We start from the raw sequence: 20,263 nt of genomic DNA on the forward strand, positions 1-20,263 counted from the left end.
TAGTCTGAAGGAGCTGAGTGGCGGGAGGTGGGGGGATTAGGCGGTTGATCTGAAGGAGCTTCATTCTGAAAGGCGGAGCTAGGTCCACCCAGGCATTTAGCACAGATGAGTGGTTGCCATGGAGATTAGAGGATTTCTCAAACAGATCACACTCCAGGTCTGTCTTAATGAGGCAATAACATAACATGCAGAAAAAACCTATCGAAATCGAAAGCTCTACAGAGATTATTGTAGAGATTATTTCTCTACAGAAATCATGCTGTTTTATTAAAATAATGTGCGTTTAGTTTGCCGTTGATCAGGTGAGCCTGAAAAATCTAAATACTTTTCGCTCCCCCACCAAATTTTTGGACATCACTGATCTAAGGGCTTTACAATTCAGTACTCGTGCCAAACAGGAAATGACTTCAAATAAAAACGGACAAAGCAAAACATTATGTAGATAAAATTAAGCAGTGACAGTGTGTATATCACTAGCACCACCACTTCCATTCAGGAAGTGATAGTAATCTCTTTGGGCTAAGTAGGGCTGTATACCTACCTTTATCTTTATCAGGGATTTTTAAAAGCGTTTCCTGATTCAAACTCATTTCCTCCCATTCGGCCATCAAGGACTGCCTTCTCTGACCTCCATTTAAAGCATTAAGTGGGTTGTTCATTTCGTCTTTCATCATGAACATTCAAACTGAATCACTCTTATGAAAGACACAAATATCCATAATAGACAGCAGTCGTTAGCTGCTAGCTGATTTGACCCTCGCTTAACAACCTGTCTGCTTTCTCTATGGAGTTTTCTGCTTTATTCACACAGTTCCTTTTATCTGTGCTGCACCGATAGGAATGATTGGCGGTCTCTGAATGATGCTTCTAGAGGCTGCTGTGACTCATCAAAAAAATAATCATCCCAATCGAAAAGCCATTATTATCAGATTCTGTTTTTTTTTTTCTTTTTTTTTGTGACTGAAGGAGATTCTGCTTAGAAAAAGGGCCACTCTGAAGGGATTTGAAGCTCCTGCTTATCTGTTTCTGAAAGTCAGGTTGCTGTAGATACCCTCAGGTGTTAGCAGAGTAGTTTGTTAAGAAGGACAAAGCACAGTAAAGTCAGAGAACACAAAAATAAAAGCTTTTACCTGTATTTACCTCCCACTTCAGATTGAATTCCTCAGACTGTTAGCCGATAAGGATCTCATGGGCTGTGCGTTCTCTCCCTGCCATATCTCTGGCAGATATGTATCGCCTGGAGCTGGCGGGCGGCCTTGGGGTCATCCTGCTGTTGTTGGGGATCCTAACCGCGCTTTATAAGTGCTACAACCTGGAGATCATGCTCTGCTACAGGAGACACTTTGGGAGCGACGAGACTGAAGATGGTGAGCTGCTCGGCATTCCTCTGGGGGATTCTTCATGGTGTTTGATGGGAAACACTTAACCTCTCTGAGAGAAATGCTAAAGTAGTAGCCAGAAGCTGTATAACTGACAGTTTTGTCATTAGGATAAGATAGTTTGTCGGTCATATCAAAATTGATTTATTTCAAAAACTACAAAGGAAACATTTTGTTTGCATCACACGAGTTAAATGATCAACAACCGGATGTTACTACTGCCAAAAACCATGAAGAAGACAACAGGAAGTGGTTGGACATTGAATTTTGATGACTTATTGAGTGAGCAAATGTATACATGTGTGATTTTAATTGTGATTCTAAGTTAATGGAAACACTACAATTGTGAGATTGTGTTTATTTTTTTATATTAGCGGAAATTTGGCGCCATTTCCATTACAAAGGTGCACAAATCTTTGTTGACATTCTGCTAATGTGGAAAAACACAATTTTCCGATTGCTGTTTCTGTTAAATAAGAGGCGTAATTAAAATCCCACATTAATAAGTTTGTTCATGTGATAATTAATTAAAAATCATGCGTACATCAACCTCCTAGTACTTCCTTTTGTCTTCTTCTTCGTGGTTTGGGCTAGTAGTAACATTCAGTTGTTGATCATGTGACTCATGTGATGTCAAAACACTGTTTCCATTGCAGTTTTGCAAAATAAATCAATTGCTATATGGCCAAAAAAACCACCTCATTGTAATAGAAAAACTTTTTATCCAAAGACATGAGCTGTTTCTAAATTGTCATGTTTCCATTAGGCAAATTCATTTTCATCATTTCAGTTTGCACAGTTTTGCGGTCAGTGTAAACGCCGCTTATGTCAAAATTTTGCGTACATTTGTAACAGAAGCACAGCTAGAGAAACACTGGGTTTGAGTCCATGCAGTTTGTCTTCATCATCTTTTCTCTCCCCAGACAACAAGGAGTACGACGCCTACCTGTCCTACACAAAGGTGGACCTGGACTCTTTGGGCAGGTCAGACGAATACATTTGAATTAAACAGTGTAATACCTTTACAATGTCCACTTTATTCAAATAAATTAAGTTGATTTAGCTTTCCTTTTATTCACCTACTTATAAGCATTTTGAGGTACAAATGGACCTAGTTAATTTGAAATAATGTGAAGAATGAGTCTATTTTCAGAGTAGTAAAGCTCTTATTAGCTGCTTTTTTTCCCCAAGGGCATTTACATACATGAAACTGCACCATGAGTGAGTGGTATGTTCATTTTTTGACAAACCTCACTCTGTTAGCTTTGCTGAGAAACAGTTAGAAAACTACCACTGCTCTCCACATCTTCTGTTCAAGTTTGAGTAAGAAATGAAACAAAAAGCTGAAGCCAGGAAATGTTCCAATCAAGAAGCTTTCTTTTTATAAAAGTAGTTTCAAGTTATGAAAATGTTTCTTCAGAAAGATTTGGGGTTTATTACATGTACAAAAAATAAGCTCTGGACTGTTTCAGTAATTACATATTATTCAGATTTATTAAGTTAACTTGTACCAAAATTGTACAAGTGACAACTGTAAAAAATAAAAATAAAAAAAAGAGAGGCAATGAGTTTGCACATATTTTTTTTAAGTAAGGAGAACTAATGTGCTTTGTGATGGCGAAGAATAAGAGTTAAAACTTTCACAAAGATTTGCAAAAAAAAAATGTAAAAAAAAGTTTTTTAAAGCGCATCAGCTCTGGAGCTTACAGTCAGAAGTTTACCATTTCATTTTGGGTGTTTGATATTTTATTTGAACTCTTTTTGAGGGGTAAAATGATCACACACCAAGCAACTGGGATGATTATTTAAAAGAATTTGATGCACAAGTTTGAACTTTTTATGGATTTTCACTCATCCATAACGGGTCAAAATTATAGCCATGGCCTCAAACATCCACACACATCCTCAGCGCTTGAATATTTGACCACCTCTGAATTTTGTTAAGCTTATTTGAGTCGATTTTCAGACTCCAACCTTTCAGCATGCGCTGCAGATTTTCAACAGACTTGACGTGAGGGATTTGTGAAGGCCAGTCCAGCCTGCCTTAAACATTAAACATGATGTTTTGGTCTCAGTTGTTCTGCTGAAATAACCAGTCGTATCCAGGTTTCATCCATTTAGCTTCTCTAAAACAATCTGAACAGAATGGGCCTCAGCACCTCTGGCAGTAAAACAGCCCCACAGCATGATGCTGCCACCACCAGACTTACTCTCAGTACTCTTTGTAAACTTCATCTTGAATTCTTCACACATAACATAAACTAATATTTTGCAAGTCCAAGAGTTTCACCTTATATTACATAAGAGATTCATGTTTCTATTACCAAGACCAATTTACCCAAACTACCATAGCCATCTGATGGAAATAAATATAATATTTTAATAAGTTAAACATTTAAATTAAACTCAGGCAGACTGAAGGTTCAATTACAATTTTTAGGGTCAAAATTCCGTTCAGAAAAGATTTTTAATTCAGAAACCAATTTTACTATTCAAACGGTCCAGAGATTCTGTTTGCCTAAATGACGTGACTGACAAGAGAAAAATACACTGTATAGAAAAATTATTTACAACAAGTATATAAGATTCTATACTGTGTCAAATTCCATCATTTTATTTTTAAACAAAAATAGGTTTGTCCATAAAATTCTCTTAGGTTAGCTTAGTTTAACTGCTTGGCTTCTTAGATTAAAAACAAAATCAAATACAATTTTCCCCCAAAAAATAGAAATTTTGAGCATTTTGAACTGATTCCCAAGACTAGAATTTCTGACTCTCTATTGACTTTTTTTTTTCTGCACCTCTATTAGACACTGTCTGTCACATTTTCCCTGCAGAACCCCACACCCAAACGTAAAGTAGCCTTTTAAATAAGTGGAGCCATGAGCAGTGGCCCCAATGTTTTGTATTTCAGTCTGGAATAATGTTTTCTCCATTTTTCTCTACTGACAGGACGAGCAGCGACGAGGAAACCTTTGCTCTGGAGATTCTGCCGGACGTTCTTGAAAAGCATTACGGATACAAACTATTTATACCAGACAGAGATTTAATACCCAGCAGTAGTAAGTATCATTCCATTTATCAACCTCCTCTTTCTCACACCCCCCCCCACACACACACACTCACACTCTCTCTCTCTATAGGTCACTGTAATCCCCAATCCCCAGAATTCATCAGTCTGTCAGAATAAATAAAAATGTGTGCAGAGCTTCATCACAGCGCACTTACTGCTGAACTAATCTATCTCTGTCGGCTCTCAGGCGTACATCACGTACACACAAAGAAACATATATACAGTAGTTTTCCTACTTAAATGAAGCTTTATCTCACTTTGAATCAGAAGCTAATGTTCACAACATTTGTCTGTCTTAGGCCTCGTCAAATTATCAGTACGGGCCTCAGAGTCCAAACAAGACTGCATATCACGCATATACATTCACAAAGGGTGCAAAAATTTACAAACACTTGTTATATGTATATAATGTAATTGTGAATAATTTGATCTCGTTAGCTCTGTAAAGTCCAGTGTAAATGAAATGAAACCCAAAATGTCTGACTGGCTTCATTAAGAGTCAGTTTGTTTTTAAAACATGCTGCCATCGTGGGTTTATTATTGGCATCTCAGTTGAACTGAGATTGTACTGCAATTGTTTCATTGTCTGATTATCTTCATAGATCTGTTATTGCCAGTGTTGGTGTGATGGCAGCCTGGCCATTTTCTATGCTAATCCACTAGATTCTCATTTCCCTTCCCTGCTCCATCTGAGAATTTCTGCCATTGAAGTGGATTGTCTTTGGTGGAATTTCTATCGGGCCAATCAGTGAAACGGAAGAGGAGTTGCAAATGATTACATTGATTTTTTGTTTGTTTTAGAATGGTAATCTGCCTATAGTTGTAGCAGAGGAAGTGAAAGAAGCCATTCATATCGCGTTGGCCACGCCTCCAAATATTAAATTTAACATTAACAGCCTTCTTGTTTGGTTCCGTCCTTCTCTCTTCGCAGTGGAGGATGGTTGTTTATAGCGCACGCAACTTCTGGTAAGCTTAATAGCATCGAACTGGCAAATTACACACGACCAAATGTTAGCAACTGGGTAAAATTTAAAACCTTAGAGTCCATGCGTAAAACAGACAAAAATGCCAGAAAGCATAAATAAGAACTTAATGAGCTTCATGTGATTTAATATAATAAATTTATGCATTTTTTTCAACTGCTTCAATAATATCAGTGTGTGGAAAATTTCCAACATTGTTCCTTGAAAGTAGATAAGTGAGGGAAGAGGAGTAAAGATGTGAAGATTTTAACATTTTCACACTGTACTGATGAATATAAACAGGCATTTTTATCCAAGGTCTGATGTCAGCATGATTCCTCTATATTATTGGAGATCAGCTCAGTTTGTTTCCATAAGATAAACCTCAGCTTTGCTGCAGGAATCGTAATCTGACTGGGACTACAAGACACAGCACCCTGACTTAGAGTTGGTCATAAAACACAACAGAGGAATGACAGGGTGTTTCAAACCCAAATGGAGAAAGGAATTTTATTTTTATTCTATGAAATAATGATAAAAGAATAACCCACTTTAAAAGTTCTGGACTTATACATTAAGTCCAGTATCAAAGGAGAGTCATTATAGCTGCCAATCGTTTCTATTATTATTATTTCTTTTGATGGAAGTCACTCTCAGCTCTAATGGGTCTAAACCTCCAAACCAATTTTCAAAAAAAGTTTACTTTTTAAAACAAATATCTACTGAGGCTTTTTAGTTGTAAAAAAAAAAATGCTTTAAAGACAATATTCATTTCCACACATTTAAACCCAAACAACAGGTGTGAATTAATCTTGAGTTGTGTTTATCTTGAACCTTAGTCCAGCAAAAATAAAAAATAAGAGGAAATCTGTCTTGAGGCAGCAATGTGTTAATTATAAACTTTAGAATTTCAAGTAAGACGTTTAAGTGTAGTAATCCTTGAAATGATTCTAGGAAGAGTAGTGGCGATCCTGAGTGACCAAAACAGGAAACAAAAGGTCTTTATATTTTTATTCAGTGCATGTAAACATGGTTTAAATTTGACAAAATAAAATAGTCAATGTGTCATTACTTTTAGTCAAATTATCAGTTTATGTTCTAAAAGTTCCTAGAAAAATGAATTCATAGTCAACATAACTACTGCATAGCAAAGTAAAAACCCTTTGCCCAGGTTTTACTATTGGTTTACAAATAAACATATCTTGCCACTGAAATATGGCTCTTGACAAATAACGTTGCCCCACATAGTTTGCAGTTTGCTAAATCTAGGTTTCTAAGAAAAAAAAATCAAGAAATAGTCTGAGAGGTTTCACTGCTGCCCTAAAAACATCCCTGAAACAAATGTTTGCTGTTCATAAATACACACACACATCGAGAGGAACAGAGAGCATGAGTGTGACACCGACCAAGAAAGAGCGATGTGCCTTTTTTTCTTTTTTCTTTTTTTTCCAGTGTTTCTTCCAAAGTCGGTGGCGGAGCAGACCTTAAACACACCATTCAATTATCCAGCCCACTTAGTGCCTCGGAACGAACACGAGAGCGCAAAAATAAATAACGAGAGCGCAAAAATAAATAACGAGAGCGAAAAGAGGTGGCGGCACGGTCACTGGTCTGTGCTGTTTTATTAATTGATTAACATAATCCTCACAAACGGAGATGGGGAGAGAGAGAGAGAGAGAGAGAGAGAGAGATTAAACGAGCGATGGAAGAGGCGCATCAGAGGCAGGCAAGAAATGGGCTGAATTCGGGGATGTTCTGTACTATTTGTGCCTCTCAAATTGAGCGTGAAATTGCAATGTGTTGTTGGAGAGTCTCTGTCATTAATTCAGTTAGCAGGTGAAGACATGACGGAGGAGAAGGGAGCGATACAGAAAGAGGGGGGAGATCTGTTGTTCACGGACGCACAAAGACAAACAATAAGCAATCTTAACATGTCATGTTGCAAAAACTGACACAGAACGCTGCAAACAACTAACTGGAAATGAGGTGTAAACAGGAAAAACTGTATTTCTATAATACCACATGCAGCTGCCTTCAGCCCCTGACCGATATGTTTTCCATCAGCAAAATGCTAAGAAACCACTTCCTGTTTGGTGTCAGTCCAAAACATCTATCACAAGGGGTTTTGTCACGCAAGTCACCATGTCAGTTATTTAGTCATTCACTACCTACGGTGGATGTCCTTTGGAAATCAGGCCGTGACAAGAAAATATAATGCTTTAGGAGAGGATTCACAAGGGGTGCTCTGATCTTTAAATAAAATTCAACACCTCCAGGAAGCAATCATTTCTGAATATCCAAGGGCCCAGACCCTCTGGACAAGGGGCTGGTCTTTACCAGCCTTACTGTCACCAACATGTCATAGGGCCATATTCTGGAAGTCCATGTATTGGATCTTCCAGAATAATCAAATGACTCAATGATAGAGCATGATGATTTCATTGGCTAAATGGGTCATGTTAAGGCAAGTCACTTACAGCTGCATATTTCACACCCATACTAAGAGCCTAACATCAAGCACATCCTCTAAGCCAGTTCGTCCTACATTGAACCTCATGCAATGTGAAGTTTATTCATCGATGTCACAGTGCATCAAATGTAACCAAAAGTTTGATTCATTGAATTGTCTGCTAAATAGTTGCTAAACCTTATTCTACCATGATTTGACACTTGGAAGCATCTGATTCTGCATCCATAATCAAGAGGTCCGTTAGATTCAAATCATCTAGTATGCCCCCTAGTGGTTGAGAGTAAAGAAGTCAATCATGAAGAGCAGCGGTTGTGTTAGAATGTCTCGCAGATGCACAGGACTCAGTGGATCTTGACTTAGGTTCACTAGGTCTTTGTACATCACTCAATCAATCAATCAAGTTTTTTTGTATAACACATTTCAGCATCAAGGCAGTTCGAAGTGTTTTACATCATACAAACACAAAAATACATGTTATATTGTTGGAACCAGCGGCTACATGAGGGAGGGCTCCGAAGTCACAAAGGTTGCGGTTGACCAAAACACTCCACACTTTTCTTGTTAATCTATGTGAATTAATGGATCATCATTATAGCCAAGATTATTCCTTATGGATCTTTACTGTTGCTCTGCATAAACACTCCTTTCTCTCTCTCTCTCCCCATCAGCCTACATTGAGGACTTGGCACGCAGCGTGGAGCAAAGCAGACGTTTGATCATTGTTTTGACTCCAGAATTTGTTGCCAAAAGAGGTTGGAGCATTTTCCAGATAGAGACGCGTCTCCACTCCATGCTGGTTACAGGAGAGATCAAGGTGGGGTTCAACCTGACGCGTTTTTTCTTGTTTGATTCAAGTGTTAAGAAGGTCCTACATGTTTCTTCCCTCATCTCCGTTTGCCTAGGTGATCATGATAGAGTGCGCAAACTTGAAGAATGTCATGAACTACCAAGAGGTGGACGCGCTGAAGCATACGATCAAGGTATGGAGATCATGGCATTCAATGGAGAACAGGAGCTGCGGAAGTGACATCATCGCTAACGTTTGCTGTTCTTCTCGGAAGGTCTTATCTGTTATCAAGTGGAGGGGTCCAAAGAGCAACGAGCTGTCCTCCAAGTTTTGGAAGCAGGTGGTCTATGAGATGCCAGCTAAACGCAGAGAGACTCTGTCCAGACGTCAGGTACCATAAAATAAAAACTAAACCATGTTTCTGACATTTTTGTTGTAAAACATGCAGTGGGAGCTTAAGAAATGTACAATTATGCACTGTTAGGATCTTAGTTGGGAACACTGACATATTCAAGTCTGTAGTTATTCATGGTGGGCATTTATCATATCGTTTATCGTGATTCATTTCTTATAAGAATTTGATTGATAGTCGTCATAAAAAATTTTATTTAATACAATTTAAAAACACTAAATAGTTAATTAATCAATCTGTTGGGATTGATTACTTAACTATTTTCTCCACTGTTTATTCAATAAAAGCATCAATAAATCTGAAAACACAGCTACTGTGTGCAGCTTAGTTGATATAAATCACACTTCTTTACATGCCTGGTGTCCTAAGATATTTCACTACCGATTGGAATGTTATTCATGAGCATTATTTGTATTTGTGAGACTATAGTTGCTGTGAGACACAGTCACAGCAAAACACCTAAAAGATGGAATAAATAGTTCTTATTGTCACTTATCGTTATCACAATGGCATCACAAAACATCATGATGAAACTTAAAGTCCATATCACCCACCTCTAATTCATACCTCAAACCAAGACACTTTGCTTGGATTCATGAGCAACAGGGAACACACTTTGAGGCATTTGGAAGAATTGGAGAAGCATATTGAAACCATGATGCTAGCCATCTATCCTACTCAATAATAACCAACAGTTAGGTTTGCTATTCTCCCGACCCCACTGAGGGACAAGGGTGTTCAGAAAATGGATGGATGGATGGATAGGTTTGCTATTCACTGACCTTACTTTACAACTTCTCTACGACTAAGATCAAGAAAAAAGAAAACTCTTTCATGTTTACAGGTAATGGACTCTGGTGAACAGGGCCTCTTTGGTGACCTACAGACCACTGTCTCCACCATCGCCATGACGACCACCTCTGCCTCACTAGCGCCCCCTAATGAGAATCGCCATGGCCACCATCAGGTCAGTAAATACCAACACTAATTCGAACTGTTGGCACTCATTTAACGTTCGGACTCAAGCAACACTTTGAACTTTACTAGAAGTCAGGGGATGGATACAAAAAAAATCTCTAAGGTGTTGTGTATTTCAATTTATCTATCACTATTATTTTGTAGAAATCAGTTTTCACTCAAATTATTTATTTTTTGTCAACAGTTCACATTTTGTTCATCATGATTGATTTGTAAGCGCGATTAAAAAGGTCAAACATCCAAGGGAGTGAATACTTTTTATAGGCACGCTATGTCAAAATATGATAAACTTGTCTGTAATGATTAGTCAACCACATTCTGTGGAAGTGGCAACGCAGAAAAAATGACTAATCCAAGCCAAAAATAACATAGCAGCAACAGGATGCAATGAGCTTATGACAAAGATAAGCATGAGTCTCAGATAACAATGCAACATATAGGTGACACTTTTATGTTGAATGATTTTAGTCAAATGTTTTCCTATTCTGTGGAACAGAATCGCACCACACAGCTCGTCTGATGTATCCTTCCTCTTCCTTGTTTTTAAATGTTTAAGATAATAAAGGACCATTTATCCCCTTTGTAAATGTTCCTTATTTTGTTCTCTATTTTCCAAATTGCTTGTTTTCATAAATCATCCCAACAGGAAGTGTGAAAATCTAAGCATTATGACAACCTTCTGAAAAGTCCCCAGCTACATTTCTTTTTCCTTCTTTTTAACTCACAGGTTGCCTTGGCAACAGAGATCCCTGACTACAACCAGATGACCTTGCCACTGGGAGGAGGTCACACTGCTACAGCGGCCCAAATGCGGCACTTCTGCCGCAGCTACGAGTTCCAGCTTCCCCCACAGCCTTCTTCCATGTCGCCTCCACTCCCGCCTCCCTCCACGGTGCAGTTCTCCACCCTGGGCCCCGGGGGGCGCCATGTCTACTGCAACATCCCCATGACGCTGCTGAATGGACAGGTGGGGGAACCTGTGTCTTCTGGTTTTTCTCGTTCCTAGACAGCCTCTTAACACCCACCATCTGCACAGAGTATCCTTTTGTAATGATCCATACTGTTATGTGCTTGCGTGTGCTCGGAGTTGAAAGCAAATAAAAATAAAAGCCCTCTTTTCTCCCCAGGGGTTCAGAGCAGTTCACTGGGGAACAAGAGGTCTGTTTGGATAAAAGAGAAAATAAAAGAAACATTGTTTCATTTTGTGTAACGCTAGAATATGTGTTTATTCTAAAAGTAGGAAGTAGGAAGACAGGATGATGATAAACAGTAGGCTTGGACTAGTATTCATACCCCTCAAACCTTTCCACATTTTGCCATGTTACTACCCAAAACTTTAAAGTACAGTAATTTAAAGGGATTTAATATGGTGAACCAAACCAGTGCATAATTGTGAGTCTTATATGTTTTTTTATATATATATATATATTTTCTTTACGTTTAAGATTCTGAAAAGTCTGATACGAGTTTTAACCCTAAATAAAACCAGCGCAAACAAACTGCCTTCAAAAGTCATATTATTATTATAAATCCTTTATTCTTACAGGAAAATGTCTTGAGACTCAAACCAACTACTTTGAAAAACCTGTTTCCCCACCTTTACCTGTGGCAGCGCTGCATTAAGAACCACTGAAGAAAACAATACCAGAACCTCAGAAGAAGACATGACCGCAAATGCTTTCTTCACGAAATGTAAACAAAAATGGCCTCAGATTTTAGCGGTTGTAGGATTTCTCTCTTGTCTTACCAAGAGTCATTTCTCCCATAAGCACTATACTAGGATATTTATATTTGGTTGTATTTACCCAGAATGCCTTGCACAATAGACTCCTTCCTGCTTTTGGAGCAGTCTCTGGTCCTCTTGGCATTCATATTTGCATTCGAACCAGCCCAGAGTTCACTTCAACCAAACAGACCTGGGCCTGTCGATGGACCAGAGTTCAGTTTGTTGGTCCGAGTCAGAGTTTGATTATTCATACCTCCCCAAACGAACCGGACTTTCTAGACAAACAAACTGGAGTTGGATTAAAGCGGACTGGATTAAATTCTGGTGAGAATTTTTGGTAAGAATATGTTCTGAAATCCCCAACATCCAATCTGAGTGAGTCTAAGCTCTATTGCAAAGACAAATTGTCAAAAATGTCACTGTTGGAGATGTACAAATGTGGTAGAGATGTAAAGGCTTGCAGCTGTAATTAAAACCAAACGTAGGTCCTTGACATATTAACTCGGGGAAGGATTCATGCATACCTCACTTTTCAGGTTTCTATTTGTAAAAGATTTCAAATCTTGGCTCCTTCTGCTTGTCAATCACAAATATGCAGTACTTTGTGTTGATCTACCATATAAAGTCCCAAGAAAATATGTTGAAGTTTGGTGTAGTACTGTGACAAAATGTGAAAAGGTTTAAAAAGTATAAATACTTTTGCAAGACTCTGTCTGTAGATAAGGCATTAAACATTTAGCATGCAGTAGTAATGATTCTCGTAGAGTTATGCTGTAGGTTTTTGTTCGGACATAATGTAGGAGTGCATTGTTGACACCTGTGGCTCTGTGTTTGTCAGGTGTCTCAGAGCAGTACGCTTGGGAAGAAGCCAGACCTCCACCTGAACAGCACCTTCGTACCGCTCACCAGCAGAGAACTAAGCTCTGATATCTGGTAGACTGACGGCTCAGTCGGTACCCGTTTACGGACCGCTGGGCAGACGCCTTCTGGTGGATTGCTTGTACAACTGGACTTTGTTTGGGGGGGGTTGACTTTGTACAGACTTGAGAGTTAGACGGCTCCTCGAAGACTGCCTGAGGACTGCTACTGGGTCACTTCATACCACGTCATGAACAAAGAACCTTAGTGGATGAGGCATGACTTGAATCTTAAGTGTACTGGGCAAAGACAAATTCTAAGAACAATTGCTTTCCGTGATGAGGGGAGTGAACTGGCTGCAGACTGACACCAGCTTGGATTGCAAAAAGTCAACCATTGCAAAGGGAGTGCTGCTGCTGACTGACCAACAATATGGCCCACTGGGCAGAGGAAAATTACGTTTTTAGACAGATGCATGGATAAAAGTACTAGAAAAGACTGAACAGGGTCCAGGAACCCTAAATGGTTACTATGTGCAGACTCTAGGGACTCTGTTTGTCCATGCAGCTGCCAAGTTGCATCCTAGAGCACAAAAAGGTTTCTCGATTGCAGATTGTTCTCACACCAGCCGCTATGGAAACCGGTTGACTTGGAGGCCACTCGAGCCACAGAAGGGTCATTCAGCTGAATTCTGTCATTCTTTTCCTGAATGTAGGTCAGTCCTTGGGAAATCAGCCTACCTGTTGACTACTGTAGGTGTTTTGGGAAAATATTCCACCTTAAAACAACAAGTCAACCTCTTGAAGCACTATAACTAGCTAGCTGGTTTGGCTCATAGAAACCAGGCTGGTTGACTTTGAAATGTTTTTTTATACAATGTAAACCATTAACTAAAACAGCAGAGATTTTCTAGGAAACATTCAAATGAAATGGCTATCAGCTAACTGATAGGTATCAGTTAGCTGATAGCTAACTGAAAGCTGTCTAACTCAACCTAGCTAGCTAACTGAAAACTAGCTTTCAGTTAGCTAACTGAAAACTGATAGCTGTTATAACAATTATAACAGGTTTCAATTGGCTAACTGAAACATGTTAGCTAACTGAAAACTAGCCTTCAGTTAGCTAACAGCTTTCAGTTGGTGGTAGATGGTAACCGTCTACCATAACCTCCAAATGTAGTCGACTCCCGGAAGCAAACAGAACCGGAGATTATCCATTACAACCAAACTAAATCGTATTATGGACTTGGCTTCTTTTCTATTTGCATGACCCACCCATTTAGATACCAAAAGAGGATCCAATAAACATAGGTAAAAGAGAAAAATGACACAATCATTTGTTGCAGCCTTTTTTTTTGTTTGTTTTTATAATGAACCTGTTGTGTTGATGCAGTACGTTTTGTTTCTGTCTGGCCATGGCGTGATGGTTAAAACTGATAAAAAGGGAAAAATGGAGGCTTCCCTCCGATAAAAATTTTAATATTTATTTAATCATGTTTAATTTAAGAGTTTAATCCTCTTGGACTGTTTTTTTTTTCACAAAGATTTGCTTTTACTGCCCATTTGTTACAAGAATCTCTGTACAGCTTTCCATTACTTCTGTATAGATCCCAACATGACAGTGATTTGTTCTCTAGGTTTTCCACTAGCGTCCACGTGCTCCAGAGGTGTTTTGTTTTTGTTCTCTTCCTTGTTTTAACGGACAGGTCGATGGATCGCCCCTACTGATGGACTGATGTTTTAAACTTTCGCCGCCTGTCAGCCGAAGGTGGGGTAGGGCAGTCCCACCGCTGAAGCCGCTCTAAAACTCCAAGCTGAATCAAACATTCTTCTTTTTGAGCTTTAAAAGAAATAGTTTAGACCGCAATATTTAAGCAATGTGGATAATGTTTTGAATTCACACAAAGGTACTGTCATTGTCCTATTAGAACCAATGAAATTCTGGACATTTTGAGGTTGTTTGATACAATAATTACTTATGAGTTGTTATATTCGATGGCAATATACAGTATAATAGTTGTTTTGTTTTTTTCCCTTTTTGCTCATTTCTTGGACTATTCTTTGAATATATTTGTTGACATTATTTAACTGAGAGCAAATAAAAATGCATTAGTTGTTTTACTAATTTTTGATGCCTGTCACTTGTTTCTCTTTCTCCAATCTCTCATATCTTTACATCTGCTTCAAACCCAACTCCTTTACTTTAAGATCCTCTCCTCTGCCCTTTAACTTCCTCTACAGCAACTGTTCATATTTCTCAATATTTATGAATCATGCTGTACCAGTGATCTCTAAATTGTGTTTCGTTTGGTGGCATAAGACCCATGTTTCACACTGTTTATCTTATCTCCACTTCACACATACTAACTGTGTGTAGTGTTTCTGCAGCTGCCAAAAGTCCAACAGCCATCAAAAAAAAGGTATGGTGAAATTAAACCACGCAAGTAAGACAAACTGCCAGTTTATAGAGAAAAATACACTTGTAAAGGGTTTAAAACAGCTAAATATTACAATGGTGAACTTTTTAGAACAGAAAGTCAGTACTTTCGTACATACATCCCTTTTCTGTGCCGCTTTTCATGAATTAAAAGAAACAACTTGACTGCTGAAGTTCAAAATACTTCTTGTCACATATGACAAGCAGAAGTAGATGAGACATCATTAGGTAACGCCATTACATATACTGGTAAGAAGTCCCAAAGCTTTTGCATCTGGCTTCAGTATTGTTGGTGAAGTAGTGAGGGTTTTGGTGTGAGGAGCTTAAGGCTGTTTCCCAGGGCAGCATTAGAAATATCAGGTTTTTAAAAAGTTTTAATACCGTCCATTTATCGGTCGGTTATGCCCTGAGAAAGTTTAGATTTTTGCCTTTTGTGTGGTCAGTGGGAACTGGACACTTCCCTGTTGTAAACAGGGAGTCTTTGTTTTCTTTTTAAATAAGCAAAATTAACAACTTTATGGAACTATGCTGTATTTTTCCCAGTTTGTCCGACACATGACAACTGGAGTCATGCAGATGGTTGCAGCACACAAACCAGAACCAGCACACATAAAAAGTGATCACAGAATCACAAAAGCTGCAGTATGTAACTTTTATAAAGAGGGTTAGTTTTATTTGTTGAAACTGTCACCATGTCATGACAATATAGTATGAGACAGAGAAAGAAAAAAAAATTCAGCCTTCTCCCAGTGCTAACTAGAAATAACCAATCGGGGGGAAGTGGGGGTCTTAGTGCCCATTTACGCACAGACCGTTCTGACAGCAGAGCTTGATGTGAAGGCTTGTTAGCATGGACACCGATAACAATGGGTTAAACGGTTTTCCTGTTACAGTAAGTTGTTTCTGTCATTAACACATTTAGCAGCACATTCACAAGGTTGACTGACAGCGATGAGACCCTCCTCCTGGCTCTGATTGGTTGTTTTTGATCGGGAGCGATGCGTCTCTGAAGAGTGGCTCAGGGAGGAAGTTATGGATATCGATCTTTTCAAATTATCTGTCTTATATTATGCCATTATAACATTGTGACAGTGTTAAACTAAAGAGTTATGTACAGCAGCTTTAAGGCTTGAACTCCTCCTTGACTTTTTGTTCATATTTGCATGCACGCAAACATTAATTCCAACTTCCTCGCATTGTCAAAAGTCCTTTAGCAAAAGCTCCTCATAAATGTCAAAGTGAACTCAAAGCATTTTCTCCAAAGCGGTTCAGTTTTTCTACTCTCTGAAACATTCCTCTAAGACAGTGTTTCTCAACCCTGGTCCTCAACGCCCTCCCGTCCTGCATGTTTTAGGTATTTCCCTTCTGCCACACACCTGAATTGTATCTCTGGGTGATTAACAGCCTTCTGCAGTACTTGATGGTCATGCATTCATTTGAATCAGCTGTTCTGGAATAGAGGCACATCTAAAACATGCAGAGCAGGGGGGCGGTGAGGACCAGGGTTGAGAAAAACTGATCTAAGAGGACTTTGTCCTTTGTTTGGAAGTGCTTTGTTTTCTTTTTTATTTTATTTTATTTTTGAAACTTATTTTACGGTCAACATATGAGTCAAAATAAAAGGCATACATTTCAAATTGTTTAACAGTTTTCTCATACAAACATTTTCTACTAAACCATCATAAGAAGTAAAATCTTTATTTCAAACATGTCAAATGTTTATAACTGGCATCACACATGATGTCTTCTCTGTTCATGTCCATGGGCTTCTCCTAGATTTTGTCATCTCTATTCTCTTTCAGTCAGGTATTCCATGTGGCTGCTCAACGCTGTGTTAATTGGACTCACCAGTTTCTCACTGTTTATAGTTATTTTTTATAAGGCACCAGTTAATTTTTCTTGTGTGCCTACTGCTTCATTTGTAGCTTAAATGAACAGTGGCTGTTTCCAGTAGACATAAAATTGCACAAATTGAAATTACAAAAAAAAATAATCATTTTTTATGGAAACACTGCAGTTTCAAAAATCTCAAGGTTTTTTTACAGTTTCTTGAAGGTTTTTGCACTGGGGCAAGATGGTTTTCAGCCGCATCAAAAAGGGTGTATTTTGCAAAACTGCAATGGAAAAATGTTATTTGCATCACAGGAGACACATGATCAACCATCGGATGTTACTACTGGTGAAAACAACAAAGAAGATGACAGGAAGTGGTAGGAGGAGGATGTTTTTTGGTTTTTTTTTTTACTTTTTTTTTTCAGGCGATATGCAGCTGGTTCCTCCAGAGCTCTCACAGCATCACACAGTTCATAAAAAGTTGTGTGTCTTTCTAAAGTGTTTAATCCATCGCTCTTCTGTAAAATGGCCAACTACAATTTCCCCAAAACGCTGCATATGCAGCCACTCCCGAGTAGGCGGGGCTTGTTGCTCCAAAGCCTGACTAAGATGCTGACATCTCCTCTGATTGGCTGATAGATGAGCGCTAACATCATAACTGAATAATGAATATATCCATCGCTGCCATTATTTTTAATTACTTATTGTGTTAAACTTATTCATGCGTGATTTTAATATATTATTTAGTGGAAACACCACAATCATGACATTGTTTGTTCAACATTAGCAGAACATAGACACATTTGTTATGAAAATTTAGCTTGTGCTACAGTGCTTTTACTTTCTGTTTGATAAAGTGCAGAATTCACAGGTTGCACAAATGTGTGGTTCACTTCATGCACAGTGGGCTCACATGTTGAACTGACCTTTCTGTACGTTCAGTTTGACTCACTCACCAAAGGTTTTTCCCCCTGCAAAAGAAGACCACACCACAGTTTGTCGGTCCACTTAATGCACGAAGCATTCACAAAAAAAAAGATTTGTAGAATATTCTCTATGCACTGACAAACTTTAAAGAAAATCCCCCTATTGGGTAACGAACATTAGATTCTCAAAGGCCAGCTCCATTTGGCGCAGACGCTTTAAGAAATAAAGTAGTTTCCCTGTAGCAGATTCACAGCATGCAAACAAACAGAAAACAAACCAAGCGACAAGCATAGTACATATTTATAGAAAATGCATTCAGTAATGACATGAGTGTTAACTGTATTTTTTGCTTTTTATGTCTGAATGAAAGTCTTTGCCGTTTCCAAGCAGTTGCTGCACATTAAAAATCTTAAGACCTGCAGCTCTCTGCAAGCAAGCTTTCCTTCTCTTTCCGATGTCAGATTAGATTTTGAAAATTGACTCACTGTAATGTTAAGCAAAACATACGGAGGCTGAACCAAGTGCTAGATCCTCTGTGACGGTAAGGCGGAGATGAAGCAGATAATGGCTGCAGAACATGGCAGCTGGTTATGGAAATAATTTTACTTATGAATAAGAAGAAAAACCTTTAATCTTGCAGTTCTGATGAAATGTTATGTGTTAATTACTAAACGTATGATATGTTATTTATTTATCAGCATATTTTCAATGAGTCATTCAGACTTTTTTGTCTTATATTTTACTTGATCTTCTTGTATAGATCTATGTATAGTTATGTTAAGGAATCAAGACAAGCTGTGTGTCTTTGCAACATATTTAAACATGGATATTAAAGGTCAATTGGAGCACTACTGTGATATTCAATTAATATAACAAAACTATTAAAATTGAGAAGAGACTTATTTAAAAATAACTGAAATATGTAAAAAGAGATAAAAATGAAATGAATTTTTGATTAGGGCAAACCACAAACAGATTTCTGACAGTTGCCTGTGGTTAAGATTCAGCTTTTTAAAGATTTGCTCTGTTTGAGCTTTACATATTTGGTATGGTGCTTCTGAACTTTTTAATGGGAGGAAACATGACGGTGAGACACATAGAGCTGTCTGAGGCATTTAGTTACTCATCTGTAGAAAGAAAAAAAACAGTCTACAAGTGGAGAACATGTAAAACAAACATGTCTAGGTCTTGTTGGATCAACAGATTCACCCTAAAAGCAGAAGATACACAAACCAAGCGATAAGCATAGTACATATTTATAGAAAATGCATTCAGTCTTTCTAAAGCAGGGGTCTCAAACTCAATTTACCCAGGGGGCCGCTGGAGGCAGAGTCTGGGTGAGGCTGGGCCGCATAAAGGATTCCACAAAAAGCATTAAAAAAATATCCTCAAATGTCATCAACATTTAATTATTTCTCCAATACATGAACTGCAGACTTTGGCTTTGACAAAGACACGATGAGGGTGTGACAAAATTTAGTTTATTCCACTTGGCGTCGCTCTTGTTCTACGTTTCATAGAAGTCTTTAGCCAGCTAGCAACGTATGGAGAACGTCTCGACGCGTGACGTCATTACCGCTTCTACATGTCACAACAGCGCGGCGGATAACGAGCAGCCCGGTAGCAGTTGCCTTTCTCTGCGTTTGATCGTGGCATTTGTTAATGGTAGAAAGTACCGGATGGCGACTGCAGGGAAGGGCAACTGGTACCGGACTGGTTTATCATCCGCCGCACTATTGTTACAAGCGTAGTGTGCATGAAGTCAGTGTAGCTTAGCCAGGCACCAAATGTCAGCCATGATGAGAAACGGCGGGAGGGACTTCCTTCAGAGGTCCGCTCACCCTGTGGGCTGCACTAATGTTATATTTTCATATCACGGTCGGGGCCACAAGACACCGTCCTGCGGGCCGCAATTGGCCCGTGGGCCCCGAGAATGAGACCTCTGCTCTAAAGTGTTGAATCCATAGACTTCCTGTATACTAACTTATAAGTGGAAATTATTAATGTGAAAATGAGTCAATATGTTGTCTGTATAAAAACTGATAGCCGCTCTAAAGTAACTTAGGAGCGAATCAAAGATGAACAGGAAGTGTTCCTGCTTGGCGGCATTATGTCGATGCATTAGCTGTTGTAGTCGTTAAAGTGGCACTTCCTGTGTTTTTAGCTAATACATTGAACATGTCGACAGGAATAAAATGGTGAAAATATGGCTTTGAAAAATGAACACTCATTTTCTTTTGACAAGCTAAATAAACCAAATATATTGGATGGAATAATGTCTAAATGAAAATATTGATTCAAAAACTTCAGCAAATATTACAGATAGAGAAGCAGTGTTTGTTGTTGTCTTTATGGTGAATTCACTGAACCATAATCAGTGTTGGTTTTATTTAGAAACTGAGAAATGCAAATTCTCCGTGAT

The 20,263-nt window shown here is 38.6% G+C and overlaps 1 protein-coding gene across 1 annotated transcript; it reads left to right on the forward strand.

The window, feature by feature from the left end:
• The first annotated feature begins 1,199 nt into the window (after positions 1-1,199).
• LOC103131255 (X-linked interleukin-1 receptor accessory protein-like 2) lies at positions 1,200-13,251 on the forward strand. Its single transcript, XM_007542849.2, has 10 exons — positions 1,200-1,367; positions 2,303-2,363; positions 4,332-4,441; positions 8,553-8,698; positions 8,787-8,864; positions 8,946-9,062; positions 9,928-10,050; positions 10,789-11,028; positions 11,189-11,219; positions 12,626-13,251. Exons 1-10 carry the CDS (start codon positions 1,229-1,231, stop codon positions 12,712-12,714), a joined length of 1,134 nt encoding a protein of 377 aa, XP_007542911.1. The 5' UTR covers positions 1,200-1,228; the 3' UTR covers positions 12,715-13,251.
• The last annotated feature ends 7,012 nt before the right edge of the window (positions 13,252-20,263 follow it).

This window comes from Poecilia formosa, unplaced genomic scaffold (assembly GCF_000485575.1).
Source record: "Poecilia formosa unplaced genomic scaffold, Poecilia_formosa-5.1.2 Scaffold735, whole genome shotgun sequence".
NCBI classification, from domain to species: Eukaryota; Metazoa; Chordata; class Actinopteri; order Cyprinodontiformes; family Poeciliidae; genus Poecilia; species Poecilia formosa.

Bases quoted from the DNA above. Each gene is read 5' to 3' on its own strand.
- LOC103131255 (XM_007542849.2), top strand. From the start codon at position 1,229: ATGTATCGCCTGGAGCTGGCGGGCGGCCTTGGGGTCATCCTGCTGTTG. The intron at 8,865-8,945 runs GTATGGAGATCA...TCTTCTCGGAAG, and splicing joins CGCTGAAGCATACGATCAAG to GTCTTATCTGTTATCAAGTG. The intron at 11,029-11,188 runs GTGGGGGAACCT...TTTTCTCCCCAG, and splicing joins TGACGCTGCTGAATGGACAG to GGGTTCAGAGCAGTTCACTG.